The sequence below is a fragment of the Centroberyx gerrardi genome, chromosome 12, assembly GCF_048128805.1.
Source record: "Centroberyx gerrardi isolate f3 chromosome 12, fCenGer3.hap1.cur.20231027, whole genome shotgun sequence".
In the NCBI taxonomy this organism is placed as follows: domain Eukaryota; kingdom Metazoa; phylum Chordata; class Actinopteri; order Beryciformes; family Berycidae; genus Centroberyx; species Centroberyx gerrardi.
Genome location: NC_136008.1, coordinates 7252401 through 7268525, shown reverse-complemented (window position 1 = coordinate 7268525; position 16125 = coordinate 7252401). Strand labels below are relative to the sequence as shown.

General features: G+C 40.4%; 2 protein-coding genes across 5 annotated transcripts in view; both read right to left on the bottom strand.

The window, feature by feature from the left end:
• The window catches only part of rpz4 (rapunzel 4), a 41035-nt gene extending 36598 nt beyond the window's left edge, over window positions 1–4437 (bottom strand). Inside the window, exons 1-2 of one of the 2 annotated variants that reach the window (XR_013506926.1) lie at window positions 4099–4437; window positions 1506–3819 (exon numbers count right to left, since the gene is read on the bottom strand). Coding sequence is in view for 1 of the 2 variants with exons in the window: in XM_071907161.2 (XP_071763262.1) it covers window positions 2594–3769 (1176 nt within the window). In the remaining variant the exon portion in view is untranslated. Of the gene's footprint in view, window positions 1–1024; window positions 3820–4098 lie in introns of those variants that run through there. The other variant, XM_071907161.2, reaches the window with a different exon arrangement.
• Window positions 4438–7423: 2986 nt separating this feature from the next.
• On the bottom strand, window positions 7424–10854 carry rpz5 (rapunzel 5). Of its 3 annotated transcripts, XM_071907169.2 has the most exons (3): window positions 10727–10766; window positions 10291–10358; window positions 7424–9185 (listed from the first exon to the last, which is right to left on the bottom strand). In XM_071907169.2, the coding sequence occupies exon 3, from the start codon at window positions 9113–9115 to the stop codon at window positions 7931–7933; it is 1185 nt and encodes a 394-aa protein (XP_071763270.2). In that variant the 5' UTR covers window positions 9116–9185; window positions 10291–10358; window positions 10727–10766; the 3' UTR covers window positions 7424–7930. The 3 variants fall into 3 exon arrangements, with proteins under 3 accessions (XP_071763270.2, XP_071763269.2, XP_071763273.2); XM_071907168.2 differs by lacking the exon at window positions 10291–10358 and having other exon boundaries at window positions 10727–10854; XM_071907172.2 differs by lacking the exon at window positions 10291–10358 and having other exon boundaries at window positions 10732–10853.
• Between the last annotated feature and the right edge of the window lie 5271 nt (window positions 10855–16125).

Below are 16125 nucleotides of genomic sequence, written 5' to 3'. Positions count from 1 at the left end.
GATAGAAAAGCCACAACCACATAATTACAGAGCAACATGGGTGTTTCCAAACTAGCAAACCATAACATTCTTTTTCTCTTTTAGGTGAGCTATAAGCTTTTTTTTTTCCACCAGCACAATCAGGGGTTAAATGCCTTGCTCTATGGTGCCTCAGTGGTAGCTGCAGATGGAGTGGAGAGCATCACTTCCCTTTCCCCTCTCAGATTTTCCCAACATGTTCCTTACCAGCAAGCAGTCAAATGGTAAACGACTGGCTTTAGGCTGCTCCCAGGTATGAGTGTGTGTGTATAACTGGGAAGCAAGGTGTGGAAACAAGTATGGAGACCATCCTACAACCAGAAGGCCCAGATTCAAGCCCCGATGACCGCAAGCATCCGTCCTGCTGAAGTGTCCTTGAGCAAGACACTGAATCCCTGCGAGCTCCATCGTTGCTGTTCTGTTGCTGGCCCTGACCCATAGATCCAAGTATCTCAAAATCAAAACAACAACAAAAACAGTGTGAAGTGGGGCATTGCTGAGAAGAACATGCATGCACAGTACACATTCCCTGGCTAAAGTTTTTTTTTGAAAAAGTCACAAAAAATAATAGCAGTCACACTTACATTATCTCACCTGGTTTTGAACTGCAGGATCATGAAAAAACCTGATGCAATTAAGCAGTGTTCTTAAATACCCATTCATAAAACTTTTCAATCAACATTATCCCTTTTTAATATTACATTTTTCAGTTAGTTGTTGCTTTCAACAGATTAACAGTATATATAGCAGCCTATTCAGCTATTCAGTACTGGTATGGTTCATGATTATTCTAAACGTAGATATAAACACAAAAACCCATTGCAAAACCATGATCAGTGGTTTAGAAAAACAAAAGGCCAAGTTGGTCTCGTTCTTGGAGAGACAGTCCTGTAACTACAGAGTCAGAGGTTTGGCCCTTGCAACAACCAGTTGGTGCAATCTCATCACAATGATGATAAGTACCACATTAAGTGAAAATCATTCACAAAACACACACTCAATGGAATGGTGTAAAACAGGGTTTATTTGTAAGATTTATTACATTCATTGTTTTGATGTACTGTATGATAAAGGGATTTCAACTGAGACACCGACAAACCATAAAAAACAAAACTCCTCAATCTTGAAGATTTGTATCTCACAATATCTCTCGATATTTGAAAAGGGGAATAATATAAAATAGAAATCCAGATAAAAATTCTCTATCAATTTTAGAGTAAATATGTGACATGGTTTGTTCAGCTAATCAAATGTTCAACGATTTTTCATTATTACTTAAAACATGTAAAATAGTATATAAACACTATACATAAGAAGAGGAAAAAAGATGTGTTGTCTTGTGGAAGCACACATTTACAGTGGTTTAAAATATTACACAAAATATCGAGAACAAAGTCAACACAAAAGACTGGACTGCAGGTTTTGAGCAGACACAAGATTCCAGTTTCTGTTGCACAACACCACAGGTAAAGATTTGACACAAGAACACTTATGCTAGACATTTGTAGGTAATCACACTCTTGCCATCTTCACACCATCAATACGCCTTGTCCCCTAGAGAGGGTGGATAGAATTTCAGGAAATGGACACCAGTTCAGTGCAGCGAAGGGATAGAAAACAGGAGGACGGGCAACAAATGTTGATTGGGTTGAGGTTGCTGTCACGTGTGCTTTCTGCTGTTGAATGGGAACACACTGCCATACAATCTGTATTGAAGCTTGCACCTGTGCTGAAGTGAAACTATTCATACTGTGTAGCCCCCAATAACACGGCACACTAGTTTTGTCAGTTGAATATAAGTGAGGTAAAAATAAAGAAGACAATAGGATCAAGACTTCCCTCACTCTATCTCTCATGGTCTAGAGTTCTTTTCTGGCATGGTTTTGCTCTGTATCTTCAAGTGGGCGAGGTCACTGCTTATCACTATTAACATAACATAATGTCTCTATGACAGCTGAGTCCCATCCCTCAAATGAACAAATATCCCAGTATGTAGCTTATCACTATAAACAAAACAATCATCTGGCCCCTTCAAATTTATAATGGTGGTAGAAAATGCAGTCTTAGATGTTACGACAAATTCTGGCATAATATCATAAATGATCAACTTGGAGATTACTAAATTTCACAAATTACTAGATTGATAAAACACTGGAATATTGTAAGCATCACAAGCATTGTGTACAAACTAATGGTCATTGTCCTGGAAGATGGCTGCCATGAGGAAAGAACTGTAGTATGGGATGACTATGATCACTCTATTGATCACTCTATTGATCATCATTGATGATGATCTACTATTGCTACCTAAAGAGGCTAACTTACATTGGTTTCTTTTAAATTACCCATATGTCTACAACAAATTAAAAACTTAAAATTCTTAGGAAAGGAGAAATATTTAATTATTAAAGACAATCAGAGAAGTGCAACTTTAAGGCAAATTTGGTGTACTTTTTGCTAAGGCAGAGTAGATAGGCAGTGACAGAATCTTTGGCAAAGTCAGTATCTGTGCAAATATGTAGTAAACTATAAACATTGGATCTATGGCTTGTTCTTTCCTGAGCCGTTTAAAACATCAAGCAGAGTGAGTGCAGACGTAGAAGTTCTTGTGCTCCTCCCAGTAGTGAAGCTCATCAGTGAAGCTCCAGCAGCAGGCCAGGTCTTTGCAGGTTTTGATCGTGTGGACCACACAGTGACCCGGCAACTCCTCAAACAGGAGCTCTGCTACACCCACCACCGAGGGTTTCTTCTGACTCTGGATCAGCTGCTGGATACGGGTCTTGTCCACAGGCTCAGGCGAGGCACTGTAGGACACCATGACAATAAGCTTCTCATCCGATGAAGGGACCTGGAAGCGACTCTTCCCCGTTGCGCAATGGAAGTCCTTCTTGTTGGCAAACAGGCCTGAAGGGGACCTGAATATACGCACAGACCAGCACACCCAGTCATACTTCTTCTTTAGCTTCTGTATGATGGCATCAGCTAGCTGCTGGTTGGTTAAGTCTGACTGGTCTCTCACCAGTCGACGAGAATCCAGCTCAGCCTGCTTTGGGAAGCTGACAATGCAATCTTCAATGACAACATTCATTTTATCCTGCACAGCCTTCATCTTCTCCCCCCAGTCTTTAAGAATTTCTTCCTCATCATCACATCCCTTTAGAGCAGTGTAGCCCATCAGGGCAATGAGACCAATGCAGAAGAGCTTCTTCAGCCTGGCACAGAAGTCCTCCATTGCTCGCCGACTTTTCTCCTCATAGTTGAGAGTGATCTCAAGCACGGATTCCCCACCGAAGTTATCTCCTGTCACTGCATTGTAGAGGGTGTGAAGGTTTTTGTCACCACCAGTCTTGACAAAATGCTCCAGGAAAAGCTTCTTCTTGACCTCACGGAACTTGGCTTTGGCATTGAGGATGTCCATGTACTTCCTGAACTGGTTAGTGATGTTCTCCTCCACTGAGAAATACGCAGCATCCACTCCACTTTTCTTGATCTCATCAGTGATCCGCTGAATCTCCTCTGAGACCACCTCCAGGCGTTCACGGACCTTCTGGAACTGCTCCTTCATGTATGCGGCCTCTTTGCTTTCCACATTGTCCAGAGCCAACCTCACAATTGGAGCAGCAATGGAGAAAACGGGGAAGAGGTCACCAGCGATACTGGCCACTACTTCCGCTCCCTGTTCAAAAACATCCATCACAGTCTCCACCACGTTCTTCTTCTCTGCTACAAGCTTCTGTAGCTGGTCTGCCATCTTTGCTGATGTAGCTCAGATTAAGCGATGAAAAATGATTTCAGGAAAGTCTAACAAGAAAAAAAAATATTGGCATGGTTAAGAAAATGTCAAAGTCTTTTTGTGAATTTCAAATAGCAAATCATGTTTTAACAAAGAACAATATTGGTTGAGGTAAAAAGCAAACAAAAATGTAAGGGAAACAATACCAACCAAATTTACTGACACATTACATTACAGCAGATGCTTTTGTCCACAGTGACTTACAATAATATAACCACAAAAATATGACAAACTGATACAATCCCAATTCTTTCTTAACAAATACTGTGTTTTCTTGCTTTACTTACAGTTCTATTCTGGAATTGTTGGACTGTGGCCTGCTCTCTTGCTCTTCTCACCACACGGCGAAAACTGATAAGGAAAGACAGAAACAGCAAAGTGAGTTTCAGTGCAGAAAACGCAAAGCCTGCTGGGATTATATCTGGACACACCCAGTGAGCAATGAGTCAACAATGCAAAGGGAATTCAGCAGTGAGGGAAGACCAGTAGGGGTAGAATTGCGTCAGGAGTTGGGACATTTGTATTTGGAAATGGTACAGAAGTGTTTACTGTTGGTATATCAACAATTAAGTGAAAAGGCCAATTCATTTGTTAAGTTTCTTATCTTGAGCATAGTGAGAACGGCAAAAGGGGAGTGGATGCTATACTGCATTGACCCATGTACCACTTCAGTGTATCTTGTATCTCTTGTTGGAATGTCAAGGCAACATGGAGCGGCACAGTTTGGCTTCATTATGCCAAGCCAAGGCAACTGTTTTTTTTTTTCTTTATATGGACTATGCTATCCACAAACTGCTACATTTATAATATAATAAATGATAATTATAGTACACATTAAATAAGCAATAAATCATGAAATGCAAGTGCCACAGTTTCTCTTATCTTCTATTATCTTTTACTTTTCTGTTACATAGGATGAAAATGTTTTGTTGTTCTGTCTGCAAATAAACCTTCTGCTGCTGTTTCACTTGGAAAAGAAATCCTTGATCTCACTGGTACTAATGTGGTTATATAAAGGTTAAATGAAAATTAATGTATTTTTTGACATAAGTAGATTATTGATATGGAGGAAAATAATTTCCTGTCTAGAGCCCTTTAAAATGAGAACTCCACCCAATTTAAGAATTATACTTAAACTAACTTAATTGCTATTCCTATGGTCTAGAACAGTCAAATCAATATTTGTGAAAACAAATAACTCCTCCCAAAGCCAGAAACTGAAACTTGGGTGACTGCACCCCAGTCACCCAAGTTGACCCCAGGTCGATTTTGTGGTGTACAAGTGTACATTTCCTGGTGCAACACTGGGGAAAGATAATTAGGGTATAGGGTTACCAGAGGAAAACTAATTTAGGGTTTAAATAACCCTCAAATAATCTTTCTGTGACTGCACAAATTCATTCTCCCATTCATTGTCAAAGGAGCATTTCTAGACACCGACATGCCATCACAAGTTTCAGTCTAGGTTTCCGTTTCCTGGCTTTGAGAGAGTTGTTCACATTCAATTCTTACACTGGGTGGTGTTTCCCTTTAAACAGCAGTCCTGTCTCTCGCTCGGCCAGCCCAGTCAATACTAGAGCAGCAAGCGTGGGAAGTGATTAACTGGAAGAGGTTAAACTTGCTGGGCAAGGGTGCGTTTTCCATCGCAACTCAGCAAGTAACCAAGGCAACCAGACAATGGAAAATATTCTGTCAGCTCGTTCCTCTCTCTGCTGAGGTCTGTCCCAAGGGGGTTTCTTTACACTGCAGAAGACGGCAGTGAGACAGCACCCATTTCTCAGGTCTTTCTCAGCTTCCACACCTCTGCAGCTATCTGAGGCAGCTCTGGGTGTTGAAGCATACACAGACAACAAGAATCTCTGGACTGGTGCTTAAACGGCAACAAAGCTATCTCTCTGATGTTTCCAACTTAAATTCATGAGCATACTATGAATGTTAACGACACAGCTGAAACTGCTATAACTGTGATACAGAAAAAAACTATTAGGCTACTTGCATAATCGGCTTTTATGATTCAAAACAACAAAATACAAGAAATGCCAATAGAATGTAAGAGCATTTACAAGTGCTGTATCTCATTTGATTTGGCCATGCTCAAAACATGTGATTCCTGTTTTCCACTGAAGTCCTCTCTCTCAGGGTCCCAGGGGTTGTTTAACTGTAGTCTGAGTGCACATCAAGCACCTCCACATAGACATTACAAGTATAACTAGGAAGTGCTTGAAGAAATCACATTTACAGACACAAAAACGTGGAGGTGCATTTACAGCTCGTGTAACAGAAATATGAATGTTAGGCTACAGACAAGAACCATAACCACACAGATTTTCCAATTGTAATCAGTAATATACAGTTTTATGAATGTATTGTTTGCACACAGTATTGATTGCATTCAATTTACACAACAGACATATGTTCCTCTCTGATACTATGAAGACCATTTAACTTAGATTACGATAAAAAATATATATATATATACAAATTATAAACACATCATGATGGCTTTGTAGCTATGCTGCCATCTACTTCGAACACACATTTACAAGTAAACACAACAGTAGGATATGGCTCTTTTGGAGGGAGAAAAGTGCATGTTTCATTTAGATCATTTGCCAATGCTTTCTCTGAACAGTAAAAAGGCCAAATAACCCCTCTGACAGCTGACCGTCCAGCCTGACCACTGAGAAAACCCTGCAGCTGACATGAAAACTAAACGGTCTGTTAATGCGCCCTCTTAATGGAAAATGTATTGATCACTTCGTGTACAAGGGCTCTAATTGTATCATTTTACCGTCTAAGGACAGCGAGCCAAACAAACATCGCAGGTTAACACGACCGATTGGGTTATGTTACAACATTGCCACATGCAGCACGGGTCTATTACGCATTTAAAAAAGACTTCCTGGAAAAGAAATGAAGCAGCGGTAAAGTTGGCAACCAACGCCCATTAGAAAAGAAATGGTTGTTTTATCTGCGTAAAATTTTGCAACTTCATCTAATCACTCCATGCATAGCAATAACTTCATTAACGAAGCTGGACCCACAAAATATGGAGGCGTTTATGGCATTTAAACGGAATTACGACCAGGCCCAAGTGAAAAAGTACCAAGTGCTCGATTATGTAACGAGCGACTGGCGTGAGATAAATCGATCATTTTCTTTTAAAGTGTCAAGTAGGAGCCAATTATTACAGACACAGTTAAAGGTACTTGGCTACTGTTAATCATTTTGAAGAGAAATTGACTCACCTTATAAAGTTTGCGGAAGATATACTAACTTCCAGACTGTTTGTCTTCCTATTGGTCATGTGGTTCTCATGTTACAGAGAAGAGGCACACCCAGTCAGACAGGCAGAAAAACTTGGGTGGTGGAAAGTAAAGTTGTTGAACATAATAGGTTGTTGCTGTGGCCATATTATTAAAGAGAAACCTCCACCCCTTTGATAAATAATCACATGTTATTAAAGCATACAACCGTTGAAGTAACTTTGAATTTGCAATTCAAAATGCAATTAGCAGAAACTTTGCTAAATACACAATTATTTTGACAGTTGCAATTCAGCTGATAACAAAAAAAATAGTAACGGAGTAATGATGACCAATGATGACAAAATAATTCATATTTGATTTATTACAAATGAAAGCAAGCTAAAAAAAATAAAGGTATTAGAACTTTGAGCTGCAGTACTCTGTTGTACCAGAAGCAGTAAACATGTTTTGAATCAATCATTTTTATACTGTAATACCCAATGGGGAAATAATCACTATATGTTTTCTGTAACACTAAACATTAAGTTGAAGCTGGCATGGATATGTATGGCTCTGAAATGCTGGAATACCATGTAGGTGAAATCTCTAAGTTATCTAGGTAAATACTGTATCTTATCAACACAGAAATGAATACATTTATAGAAGGATACAAATCAATGGAAGTAAGACAATGATTCACATTCCAGACCCCAGACAGAGCAGATTACGAGCATAGATAGCATTTTTGAATAATCACTATATTTCAGTGAAGACATCTCTAGAACTCAGGTAAAAACATTCATGAATTGTATTTGGAGCTTGTTTCTCCTCATATGCAGCTTTACTTTGCATTACTCTATGTTGTTTAAAGCTACTCAGGGTGAATACATAGGTAGGCTCTTTTGTGTTTTCCATAGTAGTAACAATCCTCAGGGAAGTTGTTGGTCTGCACCACCTCCTTATAATGGCTGACAGCATGAACCAGGCAGCTGGGGAAGCTCTTGCTCAAAGACTGGGCCACAGCCATCATATTTCCCTTCAGCTTCTGGCTCTCAATCTCCTCTTGGATCTGACTCTTGTTAAAAGGCTTTGGGTCAACACAGAAAGAGACCACCACTTTGATGTTGTTCTTGGTCAAAACGTCAAAGTAGTTAGCTCCTCCTCCACTTCCGTGGTACTTCTTCCCTGCCAACCAGTTGAAAAAGAAAATGCGCTCCTTGTCATTGAAGACCCTGATGGCCCAATTCACCCAATCATATTTCTTCACAAGTGAATCCAAAAGGGATTTGGTGAAGTCAAGGTCAACACTGCCAGGTTTCTCCTGAAGCTGGTGTTCCATGTCCAGCTTGGCTTGATCAGCAAAGTTCTCCATACAGTCGTCCACCGCAGCTTTCATTCGTTTCTCCACATCCTCCATTCGTTCTTGCCACTTCTTCACCATCTCCTCCCCAACTGCCCCTTTCTTGAGAGCGGCATGGCCCATCACTGCAATAATGCCCACCACAAAAAGCTTCTTCAGTCGGGCACAGAAATCCTCAACTGCCCTTCTGCTTCTCTGCTCTACGGCGACTACTGTTTCCAGCATGGGATCTCCTGAGGTGTTCTCCCCAGTGACAGCATTGTAGAGGCTGTCCAAGTTCAAGTCACCGTCTGTGTTCTCGTAATGGCTGAGGAACTTCTCCATCTTCTTCTCTTTGAACTTAGGCTTGGCATTGACAAAGTCCTGGAACTTCTCATACTGGCTGAGCATCTGGGCCTCTCGATCAAAGTTCTGCTTGTTCATCGTTGTCCTCTGTAGCTCCAGGCCAATTTTATCAATCTCATCTTGGATTCCCTCAAGTTTCTGGTTGACCAAGTCAAATTGCTCTGTCAGGTAACGAGCCTCTTTCCCTTCTGGGTTGCTGAGTATTTCGGCAGAAGCCACAAACACAGCCTCCAAGACAGGGTGAAGCTGGCCTACAGTGGCTGCAAGCACCTCAGAGGCTTGCCCCATGATCTCCACACCTTTCTCAATCTTGCCCCTGTTCTGTAGGAGCCAATCTGCCACACTGGTCATCTTTAGATTATCTGTTGTAGACTAACTGATCCAAACTTGGAATTTCCACAGCCAGAGACTATGCTGGTGCCTGAAAGAAGAAGAAACACGAAACCCTTGTAAGGTTCATTGTAATCTGATTTTACAACATTTCAGAGAAAATGTGTCTGTCCTGTTCTTTTTCTTTTTCGATTACATTGGGTAAACCCATTATCAAGAGACACCAATGGACATTTAGTCATTTTTTCACAGGACAGTTTCCTGACAAACAAAACCCTACAATAAAGCAAACGGCAGGTCATGTCAGCACTTGTAGGTATCCAGTTTCATGCCGCACCCTTGGAGTCTCATTTAATGACAGGGGCTCGATTAGAGCCTTGGTGGCATTGACACATATCAAAAAGTGCATGAGAGTACACAAACGAGGCACACAGTCAACATTTATGACAATTTAGAACAAACATCAAACATGGTATGTGTACTCATGAATTATGACGTGGAGTATTGCGCAACATTGCAGTACTGGCCCTTTGGGATGTAATTTACTGCCCTAACAATAGCCAAGACCCAAAGCAAACACAGATGTTCACAACATGGGAAAAAGAGGGGATTTACTTTGGTAACTATATTATGGTTTTCTATGTAAAATACACAAGAGAGATGACCTAACACATATGTCATTCCCTGGAGCCCATATCTAGTTCAGAAAAAGGCACACCCAGGTCTGAGAGAAAAAAATCCCCACCACTGCACTTGTTCTATAATGACAACCACACTTCCCTCCTCATAACAGCCTCGGATATGGTTGAAACCCCAATCACCAAATACATAAAATATTACATTTTATAATGATCCGGTATGAAATAACAGCAAAATACAGGTTTATATCTACAGCCACAGAACCTGGGCTTACCAGTAATTGCTGCAGTGATGAGATCAATGGTGTCATTTTACAGGCTTTTCTCAGGGCTATCACTGCACTAATTAGATTTGCTTTGTTCAGTCAGATACCATCAGAGCTTAAACAATTTTTCACATTCCTTCATGAACCAGCTGATGAAAATGACAAAAAGGGTGCAACTGTAAATTCAAATTTAGAATTACATGGTGGAATTCAATTGTGACTCATTTTCAATTGTACAAAAGGCATTCTAATCTAAAGAAGAAGAAAAATAACAGAGAAAGAAAATACTTACTGAATAATTATCTTGGTTTGTGCTTGGAAAAGTTTGTCTTCTTTAAAGGCACACCAGAGGTAGAATTACTTTATGAGAGAAAAAAAGGCGAGTCCCACACAGTGCTTGATCAAACACTCAATGAGACACTGGTGTCCTGTTCAATGTAATTTGCTTTCGAGATGGTTGAGATATATGGTTCACGGATGTGGTCTCTTATGAAAACCACATCCGTGAACCATATGTCTCATCTATACCATCTCCACCCCTGATATGTGCTTTAATTTAAGCTGTTTTTAAACCAGTTTCTCAAAGGTCTACAAGTTCCCACAGCTCTTAATCAAGGTCAGCATGCCATAATGATGAGAAAAACTGAGCAAACAAATTTTAATAATATATATTTTTTTTAAATTAAATTTTCAGGAAAAAGACAAATTAGAACAGAATATAAACTCACCTTACAAACTAAAGTATCCAGTGGGGTCCAGTTATCCAATAGTCCAGCTGTGCCTTTGAGCACCAGCCTCCTTGGGATGTATATATAGGCTCTCTCTCTCTCTCTCTTTCTCTCTCTCTCTCTCTCTGTCTCTCTCTCACTCTTGTCACTCCCCCTTTGGAACTCCTCCATCCCCTTCCAGCATTCCACGGAAACCCACTCAGAGGGATGAGGGGCCGGCACTGAGACAGATAACATCCTGTAAACACTCCCCATGCAGGGACACCATGCACCCTGGGAAAACAGAGAAAATAGACTGGTTTCTGTATGTGTGTGCGCATGTGTGTTTGTGTGTATATGTGTGAGAAAGAGCAAGAGAGCGACAGACAGACAGGGAGAAAGAGACGCACACACACACACAAACAGAGAGAATATAAAGAGTGAGAGAGAGAGTATGAAAAGGAGACCAGTCACAGTAGGGCAGCTAAGCGGCCCTTTGCCATCAGCACAAAACCCTTCTTGTTGTGGTTCCACCGAGGTTGCCATGGCCACTGCACTCGTTCCTCTAACTTCTTTGAGATTGTGCATGCTCAAAAGCTTAACTCAGCTCCCCAGTTTGCTGATTATTTGGTATTCAGAGTAGGTTAGTAACATAAATAATGACGTTACACAGTCACGCAGCCAAAGTCTAGTTTCTGTGCATCATCTGAAAATGCTATTTGAGCAAAATGAGAATAACACTTTTGAGATGATATGGTAAATGTTGAACTACTTCAATCCGAGAATCGCATCATTAGTGAAGGAAAGTTATTGGTCGCTGGATTCAAGCATTGTAAGGAGGGATGAAATCCTCCCTGCGGCGGCAGCACTTTAAGAATCAGTCCGTCACAGTGCCGACCAGTGAAAGGACCTCTGTGTTTCTGAGTACACACCATGACAGTCAGTGCTCACTCATGGCCTTTGTGCTTTATAAACCAGACAGTGCCACATACAGCCTGATATCACTATCAGCTCTGCTGTTTAATGGAACATAAGGAGGCGGAGAGAGGAAGAGGAGGAGGGGACGTCTGTAGCAAATTGATGCTGGTCAGCTGGGCAGAGGAGGGCTTGGCGAGAACGCCTGGTACCTCCCTGTTTCCTTGGGTCTCCCCTGTGTCGTCCCACTGTCAGATCTCACACTTTGCTAGCTTGTTGCCATCAGAAAGGGGAGAATAGGCTTCGCAGGGACTCAACGGTATGTGGCGTGATGGGCGGTACAAGACTGGCGCTGGTAAACATGCACTGTAGAGGCCTGAGCGTGATGTCAATCCGCTGGAAAGCCTCACTTCCTTTCTATGGGTGTTGTGCGTGCTTATTCTCCTGCCCTATCTTTCCAAGCACTTGAAGTTATGTTACTTTGACAAAGTTTGAAAATGATCCACAACCCGTACACAGTGACTCAACTTCTGAAGCTTGGAGCTGAACAAAGAGCATGGCCTTTTAAAGAGGTCCCCGCTGCAGCATCAATGGAAAGTGTTGGTTTTGTAGAAAAGCTTTGCCTTTGTTGTTTGTGGCTTCAAGCACACCAGGTGGAACACTGGTAAAATATTCCAGATAATGACAACCAGCTGAGGAAGGTGGGGCAGAGAGGTCTGTGTACATCTAGCTGTTGTTTTGCCTGGCTTTACTCAGCTTGCAGATGCATCAGGTAAACAATCCTGCATTCAGCATGTTAGATGCCTGCAAAACTACCTGGAACTCTTTGCACTTTGATTTGAAATTATGTGATCTGATCGATTTAGATTTGATCGACTGATCTCTTTTGTTATAAGCTAATGTCCTAAATTGGTGTTATTTTTATTTTATGTTTTTATGCTTTGTATTGTTTTATGTTGTGTGTTGGTAACCTTTATGTCTGTCATTGATGCTGCTTTTCTTAGCCAGCCCTCTTGTAAAAGAGATCTTGGATCTCAATTAGGCTTTCCTGGTTAAATAATGGTTGAATAAAAATAAAAATCTGAAAAAAGATCTGAAAAGCTGAAATAAAGGGATTGCCTGAAGTTATAGATACATTTTTTGATACACTAGTTTGTGGTCCCAGTAAATCAGTGGGCAGCAAGGCACTAACACTGCCAGTATCAGGGGTTTGATTCCTTCTGGGGCCACCGTACTAATTGTACAAAGACTGTGATGCTGTGGATAAAAGCGTCCACCAAATGATAAATGTAACTTTAATTTACTGCACTACGGTTGATTGTTATTTGGGTGACCTTAATTGGGTAAATAGTGAATGATCAGGTTCATCGGGTTAATCAAGTTATTGATTGTGAGGCACAGTTGCAAGGCCATTATACACGATGAATAGAGGCTATTTAATTATTTTCTCTTGCATTTAGGTTGTTTGAACCATAGTGCATAACTGTTTTATTTCATGAAAATGAATCAAATAATAAAATTCAATCACAGAGGTTGTCCTGTCTTTGTTGTTTGTGTCTGGATATTGAAATGATAAATGACTTCCTTGTCCGGTCAAGCTATTGACCACATTTTATCTTTTTGACCTTGCCCAATGGCTAGTGTTTCCTCCTCACCACAAGATGTCTCTTCAGTTCACAGGAAAAGCCCCCAGCGGCTCATCCCATGGCAGAATATACACATTATTTTCTGGAAGGGCTGTTATGCGATGATGTCAGTAGCACTATCCATGAGATGAAGAGACAGCTTTAATACATAAGAGGAGATAGTACGCAATATACTTAAGAAGAAATAGTAAGAGGAAGAGAGATTACTATACATAGGGCAAAGAGATACTAGACACATGATAAAAGAAAATAGAACTATACATAACAGGATATACATGCTGAGAGTGAAATACATACTTAATTTTGGCTGTTAGCAGAGCCATGAAAGAGGAGAGGAGAGAAATAATGTTGATAAAAATGTTGATGGTTAGACCAGCAAAGTTAAATACTGTCTTGTAATACTTTGTGCAAATTGTATAGCCTTACGAGTAAATTTCACCAAACACATTTGCAAAACATTTTGTTAGGTGGTAAGCACAGTATTATGCAGACTAGTATGCAGTCAGTAATTTAAAATAGATGCTGTAGTCAGTCACATAAAAAGGAAAAGTTAAATGGTAAGCAATAACTGTGTGTTTACACAACTTGGCTTTCTTGTTCTACATATCTATACTGTAGCATTAACTGAGTGTAGTGAAGGATTAGAAAGTTGTTAGTGGGAAAGACAGGATTTAGCAACCGTCATCCTGACCGGATTTGGGCAACTCCCATGGGAAAATAAATGTGGGCCGGACTGACAAGTCCTTGAATACGGTTCAGCTACCAAAATTAAAGTCTATTCTTGGTTTAATGAATGCTTAATTGTGGGATATTGCCAGAGGCCCCTAACACCAGGGAGAAAGTTGGGCCATGTCCAGATTATCACCTATTCTCATTCCCATCAATTCTGCATTGTTTTAAACTGCAAGAAGGACAGTATTCAGAAGTGCTTGATACAAAAGGTGAGACGTTGAAATAGAAAACAAATACCCTGAGGTGTAAACACTGCTCAGTAAACTACTAAGACTACATCAGTGCAGTGTGTGAGTATCCTTTTTCATAATATCATATTTAATTGGCTGGCAAGCTAAATATCCCTCCTAAATGGATATCCACACACTTTATGAAAAGTACTGTTTGGTTACAAAAGTGTTTTTAATGGACAGAGAGATTGTGGCCTCTTTCAGCTTTTGTGCTTCTGAATATTTTATGATTGCATTTCTGCTCCTGCTGCTGGAGCACAGTGTTTCTTTTCCAAGAAGGTGAACATCACAGCCATGTAAAATGCTTACATGGATATCAGCACAGCATCAATACGATTCAAAATAATTCAATGCAACATCTCATGAAGAACTGATTGTGTTAGAGTAAAGCACACACACGCACATATAAACACATATACAAACACACAGAGATGGGGAAAGTACATGCACACGCACACGCATACACACAGTTTTATTCTACAAGGGGAGACTGCAATACGAGCGACATAATTAATCCTTTGTGTCTGAATTTGGCCTTGATGGAATTTTTGTGATGAAATAACTCAACCCATATAACAGGCAAGCATATATTTTGATAGGAATGTCCCTTTAGTTTTGGTTTCAGGTGGTGTTTTCATTCTGAATAACTTGTCTGGAACGCCGGCCTTCCCCCTCCCCTCTCCAGATGTTTCCAGGTCACTGACAACAGGGCGTGTGGCGACAGATTGGGCATCACTTGGTTTGAAGAAGTCAAGGGGGGAAGGAACAGAGGGAAAGTACTTCCTTAGTTGGATGAAAGGGCGGTAACCACAGAAAATAAAAGGGACCAACGTACTATTTACTCCTTTTTGTTATTCACTGCCTATCTTGAGCTGGAGCTTGAGCATTGGGTGTGAAGTCCAACTTTGAAATACTGTATATTTCAATGGTGTGAGAGAAATTGCAAAGAAGAGAGCATGAAAGGTTTTTAGTGCGACCGGGCGGACATGAGTATAATTAATAAGGCACTTCTATTAGCTAATCATTAAATAGAACTGAAGACGACATTAAGTTATATTCCAAAATGCTGCATTTGCACTAAAACTGCATTTGGAAACTAAAACTCATTACCCAAATCATTCATTATTTCTAAAATATGGACAATCCAGTCTGTATCGTTTTGTCAATCTTAAGATACCTACTATCCTTTTAAAAGTACTGTAATTTGTTTTAATTTTGTGCTAGCAATAATTCATTGAGTATCACTAATTATCCATTTGAAGGTTATCAGTGTTAAATTTACAGTGTCCTGGACTAACCCTCTTTTTATTGTGTTGCTGTGTACAGTTGGTTCATGATCCATAACACAACTGAACTTTGACCTGTCTGAGTCATGTATCACTGATCTGTATGCACAACAGTGACTCCGGCAGTGAGGGACGTCAGTCTGCCTCTGCAACCACAGAGGCGGATACAAGCCCATCTGTCACTCGTACAGATCAATACAAACCCGGGCTCGATCTGAGGAAACAGATAAATGTTCAGAGGCTGGGAGAGGGCAGCTTATTGATTGCAGGCAAATTCACCCCCGAGTCCATCTTTGCCCTTACAAAACCGAGTCAAACCACCTTCAAGCTCCATGTAAATTGGAAATCCAATTACTCTTGCTGGCAGGCATTTTGTTTAATCATATTGTTTTACGCCTGATTTACTGCCTCTTACGGAAAGCCTCCAAAAATGGCCTGTACGTTCTAACTTCATGTCAGACTGCACAGACAATACACTAGTTGTGTGAATTTATTCTCTAATTTTATTAATATACTTCATTTTTGCTAGACTCTTTTCTGATATTTTTTCTTTATTGCCACAATGCAATACAGTAGCTTGGTTTACACTTTGCACTTATCTATATTTGTCG

Excerpts from the sequence above, each read along its gene's own strand:
- rpz5 (XM_071907168.2), bottom strand. The coding sequence starts at position 9,115 with ATGACCAGTGTGGCAGATTGGCTCCTACAGAACAGGGGCAAGATTGAG.